This window comes from Rhinolophus hipposideros, assembly GCF_964194185.1.
Source record: "Rhinolophus hipposideros genome assembly, chromosome: 20".
NCBI lineage: Eukaryota > Metazoa > Chordata > Mammalia > Chiroptera > Rhinolophidae > Rhinolophus > Rhinolophus hipposideros.
Window position 1 is genome coordinate 25,014,095 of NC_138066.1, and position 15,345 is coordinate 25,029,439.

The following is a 15,345-nucleotide window of genomic DNA, read 5'->3' on the forward strand; positions in this document are numbered from 1 at the left end:
ACATAAGTACTTAAAAAGCAGAATCTTGTACTTTTAGCTATTAAGAATATTCAGATATCAGACCCACATTGCTCCAATTTTTTCAAAATAATGCAACTTTAAATATAATGTGATCATATGAAAATTTCATATTAAGGAACCAGATGAAGCTTACCATAAGGACCATTATTAAAATTAGGGTATAATCTGTATGTCTGAAGGATCTAAGCTCCATTAACTTCTTGACTTTTGGATTCAAGGTTGTAAAGCAGGACACTCTAATTTCACAAGGTCAAACAAATAAAAATTTTAGAATTTTTAGGTGGTATACAAGCAGAATCCCTCCTCTGTACTATTCAACCTGCCTTAGTAAACTGCCCAATCTGGAAAGCAGCTTCCCCACAAGAGTTGTTCGTACATACTGCAGTTTTCTACTTTTAATGGTTATATCAGAGAATAGCCTTTATCTTTTATATTCAGTACTGAGAAGTAAGAAGTTCTATTGGAGTATGTATCTCTTAACTGAACATGCTAGCTAATGAAGCATTGACCAGTTTCCCTTTTACTATAAGTGAATTCCATATGACCATTCACACAAAAAAAGTAATGATATCCGAAAAGCTTTCACACTGTTATATAGGTCAACTCAGTTACCTTGGCTGTCCCATCCTCCCTTATCTTAGCAATCAGGACTGATCTCAAATACTCACTAGTGTGGCTAGTAACTATTCTTCAGCAAAGACCCCTACCTAAGCAGCCCAACTCTGAAGTACTATTCTCCAGTATCCTAAGATTGCCAGAAGCTGGGTCAAGAAACAAGGACTTAGAATTGGTCATGTAAAAAATATTACCAATTCCACTAAAGCTGAAAGGCATAATAACATTAAAAGTTATTCACTACTCCAAGCGCGTTATACAGTACCACCTCATTCTTGACAATGGCATAAAACATGGCAATTCAATACTGCCACTTTATGAAGAAAGGTTTTTTACAGTGGTATGAAAGGATTAATGACACTAATGGATTGTTCACACTTGTTAGTTGCCTTACAAATAAGCAATGTTTTCCATAATGTGTTCTGAAAAAACATAGTGCTATTAGATGCTCTATGTAAAAAGAAATTAGTTAAGTACCGACTGAATATAAAAGGCATAGAGAAATTCTACAGTAAAGAAAGCTGGTTAACAAGTTTTTCAAGGTTCATACTCAAATAAATTTCAAAAAACTGAGTTAAATATTTTCCCATGTAATGCCAATTAACACTGTGAAATCACTCTCAAAATCTCTATCACTAATTAGACAACCCTGCTGTCTTGTTAACATATTTATGATCCTGTTTTAAGTAACCTGTTTCCCTTGCACACCCAAACATGGTGACTAACAGCAAATCCCACAATGTTGATACTTGGTTCTGAAAGAAATGATGTATTTGTATGGTTGAAACTACTGTGCATATCAAGTGTGGGATGTGGGAGACAGGAATATATTCCTATGTCCAAATGAGTGTTACATATGTTGACAAACATGAACACATAGGGAAGCGTCTCACACTAAGTTTTTCCTTAAAGTAAAAGGACAGCAATTTGCTTCCAGGTTAGTGGTTTTAACCACCAAGAAAGAATCCTAGATTCTTCAAAAACTAAACAAAGATATCCTTCCTCAATATGCTATAAAAATACACTTTAAAAAGAAGTTGATGCATCTCATGCAATGTCTGCTCTTATTCTAGTCCTATAAGCAGTAAATAATGGACAGAGATGTTTTGATGCAGCTGTTTTTAACTTGTTAACATGGTATTTAATGCAACCAAAGCAACAGTACATTAAGAGAAGTTAACCTACCTTATCTTCTTTTAACCATTTCTCCAAAAGCTGTTTCCGCCCTTGCTGAAGTACAGGCCTACATAGTTCTAAGGATTCATATTTGTTTAGTTGGCCTTGGTCCAAAAGGATTCCAAAATATTGAAGTAGAGGAGAAGTTTGACCTGGCTGGGCTGGGACACTCTGGAACCGACGGATGGTGTCTGGGGTACGAAGGATTCCCTTTAAGAAAGAGAATGAGGATCAAATATATGGTGATGGAAGGAGAACTGACTCTGGGTGGTGAACACACAATGGGATTTATAGATTATGTAATATAGAATTGTATACCTGAAATCTATGTAATTTTACTAACAATTGTCACCCCAAAAAAATTTTAAAAATTTAAAAAAAAAAAAAAAAGAGAGCGAGAAACGATAAAGACTCCTTTTAAAGGTGACCTCCAACATCACACTAATAACTCCCTGGGTCTCTTAGGTCAATCTTAAAAGCATGATTCCATTTACTAACACCAAATTTCAAATTTTCAATTCATTGAATAGTAAAGATTCAGTCAACATTCATCACAACTCTGGTTCAATGTGATGTGATTATTCAGAATCAGAAATATACCAACCTAATTACAATGTCAATGGGTAAGAGAATAAGCATAAAGTTGTTAAAGCTATTATTCCAGGTTCACATTAAGTACAAATTTCGTAATAGTGGTCAGGGTGTAAGTGTTAATTCAGTCCAACATAATACAAAGGTGATGGGAATAAACAGCTTAATTTCAGACAACTCTTCCTACCATAAATTGAACACGACCTGTTTAATTTTAAAGTTTGCAAATAAAATCAGTACAATCAGGCACTGGCCCTGCAGTACCATGGATCTGTCTTCTGCTTCAATAGTGCCTGGACAGAACAGACCCATGTGTACTCCCCCCTTCCAGCCTCCGATCACCCTCCAAACTCTTTTCCAGTTGCAAACTTTGGAACCACCTTCTGTCATCCTCTGCCTCCGGGACCAGCCAACACCTTTTTTTGAGCTTAGCTCCTCTTATTGCCGATCAACTATGAGCTCCAAGATTTGTCAGAGTTGTTCCACAAAGGTGCTAGTGATTAACCTGCATCTGCGAGCCTCCTACACCTACCTCTCTTCTGGGCTTTTATTTTGCAAAGATGTGGCTCTGGAGTGCACGGGCCACTTTTTCCACAAATTGGCTCAAGAGAAGAGTGCACCAAGAATCTCTTGACTATAAAGCCAGCACAGTGGCCATGCCCTCTTCCAGGACACGCAAAAGCCATCCCAGATGAGTGGGGTAAAACCATGGACACCACGGAAGCTGCCATGGTCCTAAAGAAGAACCTGAACCAGGCTCTATTGCATCTGCATGCCCTGGATTCTGCCCAAATAGACCCCTATTTCTGTGACTTCCTGGAGAGTCACAAACTAGATGAGATGAAACTCAATAAGATGGGCGACCACCTAACTAACCTCCGCAGGCTGACTGGCCGCCCCGCTGGGTTGAGTGGGCTGAGTACCCCCTATGAAAGGTTCACCGTTAAGCATGATTAGGAGCCTCTGGAGCCCAGTGGTCTTTGAGGGGCCAGGTGACATCCCTCACTCTCCTTGCAACTACTAGGCAGCTTTTTAATCATCCTGGAGCCCTCTTCGAAGCTCTGAACCAAATGGTAACAAAGCTTTTTGCATTAAAAAAACAATAATTGGTAGATATTATTGATGAGGTCAACAGTATTATAACTAAGTAACTAAAAGTTTTTACATCTATGCAAATCATAGCTTGTTAGATCTACATATCCTTCTAACATTCTGAGTTTTAAAAAGCTAATCAAATCTAGAGCACAGAAAACTAATTAAGCAAATCTAGAGGCCCTGACAACTCATATTCTCCTACAGGAAAATGTACCCAAAAGAAGATTAGTTTCTCTCTAGAGAGTTCGTTCCACTTCTAAGTCTTAGAAATAGAGTATATTAACATTAATCTAATCACAGCAAGTTCTTTTCATACACGTTTACCTTTGGTGCATTAGCAGCCACCTTTGCTGCTTCTGAGTAATTTCCCTGGGCAAAGAGAGCATTAAATTTCCGGGCAAAGAGTTCTTCAGCACCAGCTAAGTTGTTACGTACAGCCATTCTCAGAGCCAAATCAGGATTTTGTAAGACATTGGTGATGTACGGAATAATGTTTTCTTCTTCCACACATACTGACAGAACCTGAAGTGTAAAGATTAATGAATAGTTAGTTGCAACATGTTCATTTAGAGATCACTGATACAAAATCTGTTTAGAGTTAATTACTACTAAATCACAAATTACTACTAATACAAAGGTATTAGAATTCTGATGGCTTTCTTGTTGCCATAAAAAAAGTTAAATAAAAAGAAAACACAAGAAAGAAGCCAGAAGAGAGAAAACCAAGGGTGCTAAGCCAGTGGGGGTTCCTAAAATATCAGCATTCTGTAATATAAATAACTCCCTACTTCATACTGTCCAAACTCTAATTGCTTTGCTACCATCCATTCATTCTTAATGTGGTTAACATCAAAGATTAAGGCTCCCATTTAACTAAGCTCTGAAAGATAATTCTATATGGTTTATAGATTCCTGGGGAACACAATCTTGACAACCTACAGAAAATGATTCTGAAGAAGCTACGAAACCTAGGACTCACCTGTTTCATAGAAGTTTAAGGTATATTCCTTAAAAAGAAGTTTAAGGTATATTCCTTTTAACTCTGGGATTTTTTAACAAGGATTTTTCAGTAATTTTCTTTAATTACATTTACATTCCTATAAGCCAGATTTTATACTCACTGAGGGGAAGGAACCACCAAATTCTCTTGCACCTAATATAATGCAAGGTATATAGTAGGTGCTAAGTAAATTGGCATCGGTAAGAAGCAATTTCTAATTGCTTGTATTTGGAGTACAGTTACCCACCCTCAGTCCTCCTAAAAAGTCACTGCCACAGAATGCTGCCCCACTTGCCAAAAAGCTGCACTACTATCAATTGCCATAGAGAAAAGGAATCCACCCTTCACTATACATCCATTCCTCTCTCCAACACCAGAGCTGGTTATACACCCCAGCTTTAATGAAAATGAGAAATTTCTGTCTCAAACAAAAGGAATTGAATACAATTTGAAAACTCAATAACCAAAGGTAGGTAAAAGTCTATCTTATATCCTTTTGAGAAAAATGAAGAAATTTTCACCTCCAAAATCCATCCTTTCATTGCTACAGGTTAGAACCCTATCCGCAAAGCTTACTTAGACCATCCTGTATCTGCAATGTGTCATTTTACTCCATATTAAGACATGTTTTCTTAAGACATGCAGTCATTTGCATTCCTGACCTCCACCTTTAATTAAATGGTGACCTCCTAGGAAAAATAAGAAAAATGATCAAATCCAGTTCCAACTATACTTTCTGAAGCTTCCTACTGATCACAACCTTAGTCTTCCCCAAACACCAAATCCGCGGTTTCATCTTTATCCTTTTAGACTCTTCTAGCCCTTGCAGAACACTTGGTCCTGTCCAAAACATCCACAGAAACATTTGGCCCATGACCAAAGGTTCTTGAAATTTGGTTCTAACAAAAATGTCCATGAGCTTAGTTGGTCCACGCCAAATGGTCCCGTCAAAAACATCCATGCTCAGAAAACGTCCCTGGGTACAAATAGCCCAGAGCATTTTTTAAAAATACTTTTAGTTTACAGGATTAATACAGAAAAGATATTACCATGTTTTAGGACCAATAATTGTCCTGTGGCTGTATAGCCAATAATAACTCTTCTTGTCTTGGTTAGTCTAGCTGGCAATGGCACATTTCGAGGACCAAATACCCAAAACTTTTGCATGTATACCAAATGTCTCAGTGGATGTTTTTGGACAGGACCAAATGTCCACTAGTTGTTCTAACAGATTTCTAGCAAATAGTACTTAAGATCTACAGAGGACAGAGAGGGTTCCAGTATCTTCTAACATACTCAGTCCTACCAAGCTAAGCTAGATATTGGCAACAATGACATCTTGATCACCTTTGATTTTTCAACTCAATAGAAACCACACACTTCAGGGCACATGTCCAGCTATAGTTGGCTTTGATCAAAAGAGCAGAGAAAAGCCCTGAGCCTAAGGTTATTGTAAACACCCAACCTCTTGACTCAAAGAAGCTGGCACAGAAAATTGTAGGGGAAGTTAAGGAAAACATGAAGTTCTCAGAATCAGTTATGAATATCAAATATATTGATGAAATTATTCAAGAAACTTTAGTTGAAGCATTATCTTAAAAACATCAGCAAAGCAGTCGAACCAAAAGGTTTCTGGCTTATCAACTTTGTGATTATTAAATTATTACTAACCTACTTCACCAAAAGTGAACTTGATTTTTCCGAGAGACATGTGCAACTGAATAAATGAAAGCTACTGAATTTTTAAAGTTGCTTTTGTGCCAGACACTGACTGGTGTAGTCCTACACTTGAACCAAAAAAAGCCCCTTTCTTATTGAACAACAGTGACTGAAACAGTTCAGCAAGCAACTGTAATTGATTGTGATATGTGCTATGAGGAGGGTTACCTAAGTTTTAAGAGCATAAAGGAGAAGCACCTAAGCAGGTGTGGAGTTGAGGTAGGGGTTGGACAGGAAGGGAAAGACTCCCTTTCTCTAGGGTATTTGCCTCTTCATACTCCTATGTACCCCATTTCCTGGAAATTAACAGAACAAAGGAAAAAAATACCTACTATTTCCTTTGCTTACTAACCTATTTCCCAGAAAATAAGAGATAGCCAGACCATCAACTCTAATGTGTCTTTTGGAGCAAAAATTAACATAAAACCCAGTATTATATTATACTATACTATATTATATTACACTATATTATATTATATTATACTGGGTCTTATATTATAGTGAAATAAGACTGGGTCTTATATCAGTTTTTGCTCCAAAAGACACATTAGAGCCGATGTGTCTAGCCGAATAAGTCCGGCTAGGTCTTATTTTCGAGGAAACACGGTATCTGGGAAAAACACAAATTTGGAGGAAACTAGTAAAAGGCAAGACCAGTAACAGTATTGTTTTTGAAGTTTTAACAATTTTTTAGAAAATAAGATACCTCCAGGTATGTTTTCAATTACATTAAAATACTAAGAAAACACAGAAAAAGGATTATTTATTAATGATGCGAAGAGGTTTGTCAATCATGACAAATTCAGAACAGCTAATATTTTCTCTATCTATCTAGATAACTTGCCAGGTACTCCACAATAGCTACTGTAACATATCACCTTCCAACATTAAGTATTTATAAATAAAGAATTAGGAAGAGATGTAGGAAAAATTCTTTCCCTTGTAGTTGATAATCTGTCTTAGAGGTCGTAGGAAGAATATCCCTATAAAAAGTCTGTCAAGGGCCAGCCCATGCTCCATGCTCCTAACTCTGAGGGCTGCGGTTCGATTCCCACATGGGCCAGTGGGCTCTTAACCACAAGGTTGCTGGCGAGGGATGGTGGGCTCTGCCCCCTACAACTAAGATTGAACACGGCACCTTGAGCTGAGCTGCCGCTGAGCTCCCGGATGGCTCAGTTGGTTGGAGTGTGTCCTCTCTACCACACGGTTGCTGGTTCGACTCCCGCAAGGGATGGTGGGCTGCACCCCCTGCAACTAACGACAACTGGACCTGGAGCTGAGTTGCACCCTCCACAACTAAGATTGAGAGGACAACTTGACTTGGAAAAAGTCCTGGAAGTACACACTGTTCCCCAATAAAGTCCTGTTCTCCTTCCCTAATAAAACCTAAAACAAACAAACAAAAAGTCTGTCAAATGTGACCCTATTAGTTTTTGCATAAAGTCATTTCTTTCGACAATAAAGACACATAAACACAACCCTGTGTGGCAGTAGGCTAGTTTCTCTCTCTGAGACAGGATTAAAGAGAGACTTTGTATCATATGTGTCTGTATTTTTAGGAATAGATTATTTTCTGACATCCAAAGTAACCATTCACTTAAAAAAAAACAAAAGCTAATGGTAATAAGTGTTATTTTATTGCTTAATTTAAGTTTCAATATTTCCTTACTTGTCCTTTTCTATTTACTCCAATTATTCCAGCTGTGGCTTCATGAGGCGCAGTGACAAAGATAGTTTCTCCACTGATTCTATTCATGTAGATGCAGGTACCGGTCTCAAGGTCATAGAGGTGGATATAACCATACTTAGTAATCAGGAACACTACATCATGCTTCTCACTGATCTGTATAAAGAAAATCAACACTTCAGTAAAATACTCAATCTACAAACAGAAATTTTAGTCCAATCCCATTTTAGAGATGGTAGAATTCTAGAACTTTCACAAGAGGCTTATATGAAAAACTAAAAGCTAATATTAATGGTTTCCTCATTTTTATAGCACATTTAAATATCCCAAGCTCTTACATAACACGTAAGAACATGAATAAAATGTATAAAAAAGAAAACATAATTTTGAACAATTCAGGATAATCCAGTTTATATTAGAGTATTACTTTATAAAGTATCACTAAAAAATGTTATTTTCAAATAAAAGGTATTCTTTTAAGCACCAATTAAATTATACTGAATATAAGTAATACCAGTTTTTGGATTAATTTTGTTAAGAGGACAGATTTCAAAAGTCCCTTTATTTTGCTTAAAATACCTGCATTGCAACAGGAAAGTCATTTTGTGCTTCTGGAGGAAAGAAAACATCCACTGCCTTCTTTGGAAAGGGCTGGTTCCCTGTGGGAGGTGTGCCAACTTCAATGATATGTAACTGTTCAAAAAAAAAGAAATAAAACATATATACACCTGGGCCTTTTAGCAGTGGATCACAGCAGTTTTATCTGTAGACCCAAATTGGAAACAACCAAAATCTCCTACAATAAGTGAATATTATATACTATGGTACAACCATACTATGGAATAGTCCTCAGTAATAAAAATATTATGACATTATGCTGAAGGGTGAAAAAAAGCTCATCTCAAGAGGTCACATACTACAGGATTCTATTTACATAACATTCTTGAAATGACAAAATTATAGAAATAGTAACATAGTGGTTGTCAGCGTTTAGAAATGGTATGGGAGTTTCAATATAAAGGAGTAGCATGAGGGAAACCTCGTGATGATGGAATAGTATCTTGAATGTACTTGTGATAAAGTGAGAGAATTACACAATTGTACCAATGTTAACTTATGGGTTTTGTTTTTTTTAAACTATACTACTGTGTGTGTGTGTGTGTGTGTGTGTGTGTGTGTGTGTAAGATATAACCATTGAGGGTAAGATGTAACCATTGAGGTAAAGGACACAGGGGATCTCTCTTTACTATCTCTGCAGCTTCCTATGAAAGTGTATTATTTCAAGATAAAAACTTTGAAGTCAGTTGAATACCACTACTTTAATTAAGGGCATAGAATGGTAATACATAACCCAAAAAGGTGCTTTCTCGTGGTTTTCAAACAAAATTTAGCATTTCTAAACAGAAATCTAACTTAAATTATTAAATTCTTTTCTGCCTGTACCTCTACTCTAATACAAACGGAAAATATGTACCTAAGCTCTAATCACATGGACCTCATAAACTGGATGAGAACATTTTGGTTTCAAGTGTCTGATGCTGCACATCAGCCAGGCAAGAGAAAGTAAACAATGTCAATGAGAGAGTAGAATACACTTTACTTAGTCACGTCAGGAATGGCCTCAGACAACAAATAATTCAGTTTCAAAGATATACATCATGTGAAAGTTATAGGCTCTCATCCTTAATTAATTAGAATGACTAGCAATATGGAAAAAAAATTATGTCTTATTTCAAAAACCATAGCACACTACAAAAGCTATAGCAAAATGAACCAAATAGGCTCAAGAACCTATAAACACATTTTCAGATACTATAAAAATGATATTGGAAAAAAGGAACAAAAAAATGATACTGAATTTGTTATTTTTCCAGGAGGACTTTTCAAAAAAGGTCTCAGCCTTATTCTTAAGGATAATATCTAATTTCTAAAACCTATAATGTGTCTTTTTGTTTACATCACACCAATTCAGATCTAAATATCAGTGTTTTCTATCCTTGTCATATTAAGAGGTTGGTAGGATCCTTCTTTGGTTCAGGGATTCCTACTCTGAAATTTTAGCCAGAATTCTAACTGCGCATACTGTCTCTCCCTCCGGAGAGAGTATAGATGATCATGTTTTCAGCAATTGCTGTGTTACTATTTTTAAATAGTTCCCATGGAAAAATATGAAGACGTTAAGACTCTACTCTGGCAGTGAGAACAGCAGTCAAACTGAGTTTCCAGAGGTCACAGTGCTGTGTCATCCAGCACTGCAGTCATGGGAGCGGCGGAATCCTCCGGGTTCTGCAGCAGGGCTTTTGGCTGGGCCCTGGCTACTACCCATTCTCCCTTATTCCCCCACACCTTCCAGGCTTGGTTCTAAACATTGCTAGCTATTGTGAACTACGCATTGTCCTTTCAGTAAATTTTCTATGCTGTAATCAACCAGACCTTGTTTTTGCTGTCTGCAACTAAGACCCCTAACATACAAAGTACTTCAATTTGTCCAGGTGATCCCATGGGAGAGCCAAGGTTGAGAAGCTCTGACTTAAGGCAATGTTACTCAAATTGCAGGCTACACTCTATCTAGTCATGTAGGGTATTTAAAACACAGATTACAAGCTCCACTTACTGAAACAGTCTCCCTAAATGTAAAGTACAAAAAAAGTACAGTTCTACAACCCTAATGATTCTTATACACGGTAAAGTTGAAAACCACAGAATTAAGGCCTTAGGTAAAGGCAATCAAAATAAAGTCTTACTATAAACAACTGATACAAAAAAGTTGTTAAAGAATACTATTCATGGGGCAGTCAGGTGGCTCAGTTGGTTAGAGCGGGAGCTCTGAACAATAGGGTTGCCGGTTTGATTCCCACATGGAATGGTGGGCTGCGCCCCCTGCAACTAAGATTGAAAATGGCAACTGGACTTGGAGCTGAGCTACACCCTCCACAATTAGATTAAAAGATAACGACTTGGAGCTGATGGCCCTGGAGAAACACACTGTTCCCCAATATTCCCCCAAAAAAATTTTTTTTAAAAAAGAAAAGTATTCATGGGGTGGCTGGTTAGTTCAGTTGGTTAGAGTGTGGTGCTAATAACATCAAGGCTGCCGGTTCGATTCCCCACATGGGCCACTGTGTATTTTTTTTTTTGAATAAATAATAAAATAAAATTTTTTAAAAATAAAAAGAATACTATTCATCTTAGATAAGTATCACTGGAAGCCAAATATAAACAAAGTCACCACAAATCTGAATGTTAAAAACAAATTAACAAGGAAAGGAGAAGACCATTTTGAAATACGATGACTAGTTAAAGACAAATAAATTCTCACTAAAATAATTTCCAAAGCCAAACCTTACCTTCCCTCCAGCTTGACCTCGTACTGCAAAACAAAATAACGTTGATTCTTCTGCATTTCCTTCCATTTTAAACTGTGCGAAGCTAGCGGCATGTCCTTCAATGGGCTGAGACACTTTCCTATCTACAGAATATAACTGCATAGCTCCCACCACACGATTTTGCTACGAAAGATCAAAAAGAATAGTTTGGGGACCTACTAAGCCAATAACTCCCAGATTCAACTAGTAAAATAATTAGCATTGCTTTATCATCTTTAGCAGGATTTATAATTCTTTGCTTTTAGTCTCTTAATGTAGATTTGATACCTCTTAATTTAAAGTTTAGCTCCAAACATCATCTTATTCAGCAGTAATAGCAGTAATAAATTCCAAATCATACATCAACTCAATACCCACTCAATCTGCAAGTAAGACTTAAAAAAAAAAAAAACACTTGGTAAGAGTATATAATCTGAAAGTATATGTCAGAATAAAGGCATTAAGCCAGCAACCTTTATTTCTTAAAAAGGAAAAGGAAAAAAGTCTTCCAAAATAAGTCAGATTCAATATTGACTGAGCACAGAAGATCTAATTTCAAAATAAGCTGCATTCTGGGCGTATTAATTCTCTAGAACTTTTCTTTATTTACAACTAGAAAACTGTTACCTGTGCAGATATGCCAGTGAGCAGTAACCACTTCTGCTTTGCATCTGTGCGGTAATTGATAATCTGGCAACCTGCAAGGCTAGAATGGCGATCAAACATTTTCACTGGCTGAGACTCTCCTTCCATACTCCAATGGTAAACTGCATTATCCGTAACAAGAGCAACGGTATTCAAGGAGATCCATTTCCAGAAGGTGACATCATCAGTCATGGTATGGGCCTTCATTTTACTCTTCATTTCAATGTTAAATATCTGAAGAGTTTTCCCAGCTAAAAATAAAAATTAAGAATTATGATAAGAAAGCAAAGTTCAGGATCAATTAGTATCTAGCTAGACTAGCTCTGTAACAAGATCTATAACTTCCAAACAAAATGATTCTATCATGAGACTACTCAATTACCAACTACAGAAGTCAAACTGATAGAGCAGCAACCATTGAAAAGATAGCCGAGACTGAGCAAACAATCAACATCTACATCTGAAGCAAAAACTGTATTACCTCTAACAGACATTTTAAACAGATAACATCAAATTCTAAAGTTTCTAAATCCCAACTAAAAGTGAATCTGAAGAACAGCTTGCTTAGCAATGATGGAAAATAAGGCTGTAATCTTCGTATTTATACTTAAGCATGTTTATGCGTTAACGAAATTGTAGGTACACAAAAGAAAGCAAATTTGATACAAACACGTGGGGAAAATGTCCCTTTTTAAAAGGATCCACTTCAACTCTTCCTTGTACCATCAGCACATAAGAGAAGTGCATGCTACATTTAATTGGTTTAAGATACAAAGGGAAAGGTAGAAGTACTGGAGGAAAGGAGAGGGAGACAGAGGACAGTTTCAGATGCTGTTAATACACTGCAGATAGGAACAAAGTTCAAGCTTCATCCAATGAAGACAGCAAGCATTTAGTAAAAGAAGGATGAAATTTGCCTTGAGTGTAAAGAGTTCACTGAATCAGATGCAAAGACTTGTACTTGTAATTTGAAAATCATCAGTCAGAAAAGTGATTTGGTTTATATTAATAGAGGTCATATAGACCACAGCTATCAATAGACTATCTAATCCAAATTAGTCAATAGAAACAAAGGAAAACTCCATTCCTGAGCCACAGAGAATCTGGCTCCTGAATAACAAAAATTTTAAGATAGTATGGGGGCGGGGATGGGATGGGACACAAAACATACATCTCTGCACCATGAGCCTTCTTACCACATGTGTAAGAACTTCCTCCATAAAACAAAGAATGTTATTTCCATCCCACACAATATGTAAACCACAACCAGACTTGAACAATTGTGAGAGTTACTGTCCTGTTTATAAAAAGAAGCCAAGGCATTTAAAACTGGCTTCATCGGGAAGCAGTAGTTAAGTCCTTAATAGGATCTCTGACTTTAAATGACATAACGGAATAACAAAACCAACTTTACCATAGGCTAATTGATATAAACAAGTTAAATTCCTATGGCATCTCAACAATCTTGTAACAAACGTTATTCCAGGACCTGCTGTTTCTGAAAATTACTTACTTTCCTTTGCTGCCTTCCCAACCCCTAGTCAGACTTTTATTCTTTTTTACATGAAAGAGGTTGGCGTTTATGTATGAAAGGGTGGTTTGGAGAGGAGGGCAAGGAATGACAGCTTACGTCCACAGTGTAGACATATGGGCACGAACCTATAATGCTATTATTGTACAATGCTCTGAAAATCTTTTCAATTTATTCTTTTTATAGAACAGGACAATAACTAATACAATCTAATTTAAGATAACTCACCATCTGCACACATAAGAAAGCATTAAGAAATGTGATAAGATAACAACAACATTAAAAATAGAAAAGAATTCTGAGAAAATTAAAACGATGGCCTTTTAATAGAGGTGTGAGAGTTGATAAGCAGTTGAATTTAAGTTCTTTAAGGAGGCTGAAGGGAGCTTAATATCTTAAAGTATAATATGTATTTTCTGATAGAAGCAAATGCTTACTGCCAAGAAACATGTGGTCCAACGTGAAAGGTGGACCATCTATTCTTGAGGTGAGATCAACTCTAATCTTGGATATGTAATGGTGACATCTGTTTGAATATGCTTGGCCCTCTCCCTGTTCACCCCACCCTCCCATTTAATCTCCAACCAGTATTACTAAATACAAAGTTTAAATCATGTAAAGAAAAGTCTGTTTAAAAATTTCAGCACTTCTAACAACTCACCTACAATATATATCAAGAAATTACTAGAAACCTGTATTCTTCCCACTACTACCAAGAAAAACAAGCAAAAATAGACAGTTAAATGTCATTTTTAGAGTCAATCAGTTTATCACCTAGCCCTCTTAAAAACTTCTGTTTTAAAGGGTCGATTCTATTTTCTAAAATTCAAAGGAAAAAATTAATATAGGCTGCCAGTCAATATCAGGTTCTCTGAACTCTGTTTAGACTAACAGGTTGTATAGTTCCCTCCTGTGACAATTAAAAAGTTAGTCTGAATAAACTTTAACATGCATGATTCCAAAGCTTTAATACCCCCTTATATATAAACTTTTAACAAAATCAGTGTAAATTCAAGCTATTTGAAAAACTTGATAATCTAAATGAAATACAAGTCTGAAGTACAAAAATGGCACAGCATGAATGGCAATTTTATCATCATAACAAAATGTTTAGGTGCTAATATTAGCAAAGTATATTTTATTCCAGAATATGAATCACTAATTTCTTATGTCTTCTGTATATGGAGTTACTTTTTTTAGCAGTCTTATCACACTGAAGGTGTAAAATTTACATTCATTCACTATAAAACCTAAAATTTTTCCAAGCAGATCTATGCTGAGTAAAAAGTAAGACATTTTATAGAACATGCCAAGTAAAAGCCATGAAAATAATTTTAAAAAAATTCAGTAATAGCTTTAACTTTGCAGATCTATTTAAGCAAATTTAATCACAATATTAAAAGAGGCGGATCCTAATTACCATTTTTGAATAAACTATACATAGGAAGAGTTTTAAGGAAAAATAAAAACCCCTTATACCTTTCAGGGCAATTACTTTGCTAGCTGGATTCATGATGGCGCTGTCTGCTGAAATTGGTCTTCGAATTGGATTACTTGGATCATTCATATCAATGATTACCACCTGGGCCTGCTCTCCTACTTTCTCTCTAATGCAGATGAATTTGTCTGACTCCATAGTCAGGGTACTAAAGCCAATGTTTGCTGGGTTTATACCCAGGTTCTGGAGCTAGAGGAAAAACAAAAAACAAAAAACATTAGTAAGCCATGTTACAAAGTGAATTAGACTTGATATTCATGTATTGCCGTCATTACAAATCCTCATTTAACCATTAGTGCTTCAAGGTCAACAGTGAAAACTCCATTACATTGATTCAAGTGCAGCAATTAATAGCCAAATAATGGACCTATTGCTCTTACAACAAATATGGCATCCAATTG

General features: G+C 36.3%; 1 protein-coding gene across 2 annotated transcripts in view; it reads right to left on the bottom strand.

Annotated features, from left to right (window-relative positions):
* Positions 1–15,345, bottom strand: part of CLTC (clathrin heavy chain) — a 64,352-nt gene that overhangs the window by 28,651 nt on the left and 20,356 nt on the right. For both annotated transcript variants that reach the window (XM_081029025.1, XM_081029024.1), the window contains exons 2-8: positions 14,926–15,133; positions 11,898–12,166; positions 11,253–11,414; positions 8,484–8,597; positions 7,887–8,060; positions 3,823–4,020; positions 1,822–2,022 (exon numbers count right to left, since the gene is read on the bottom strand). In XM_081029025.1, coding sequence (XP_080885151.1) covers positions 1,822–2,022; positions 3,823–4,020; positions 7,887–8,060; positions 8,484–8,597; positions 11,253–11,414; positions 11,898–12,166; positions 14,926–15,133 — 1,326 coding nt within the window. The remainder of the gene's footprint in view (positions 1–1,821; positions 2,023–3,822; positions 4,021–7,886; positions 8,061–8,483; positions 8,598–11,252; positions 11,415–11,897; positions 12,167–14,925; positions 15,134–15,345) is intronic.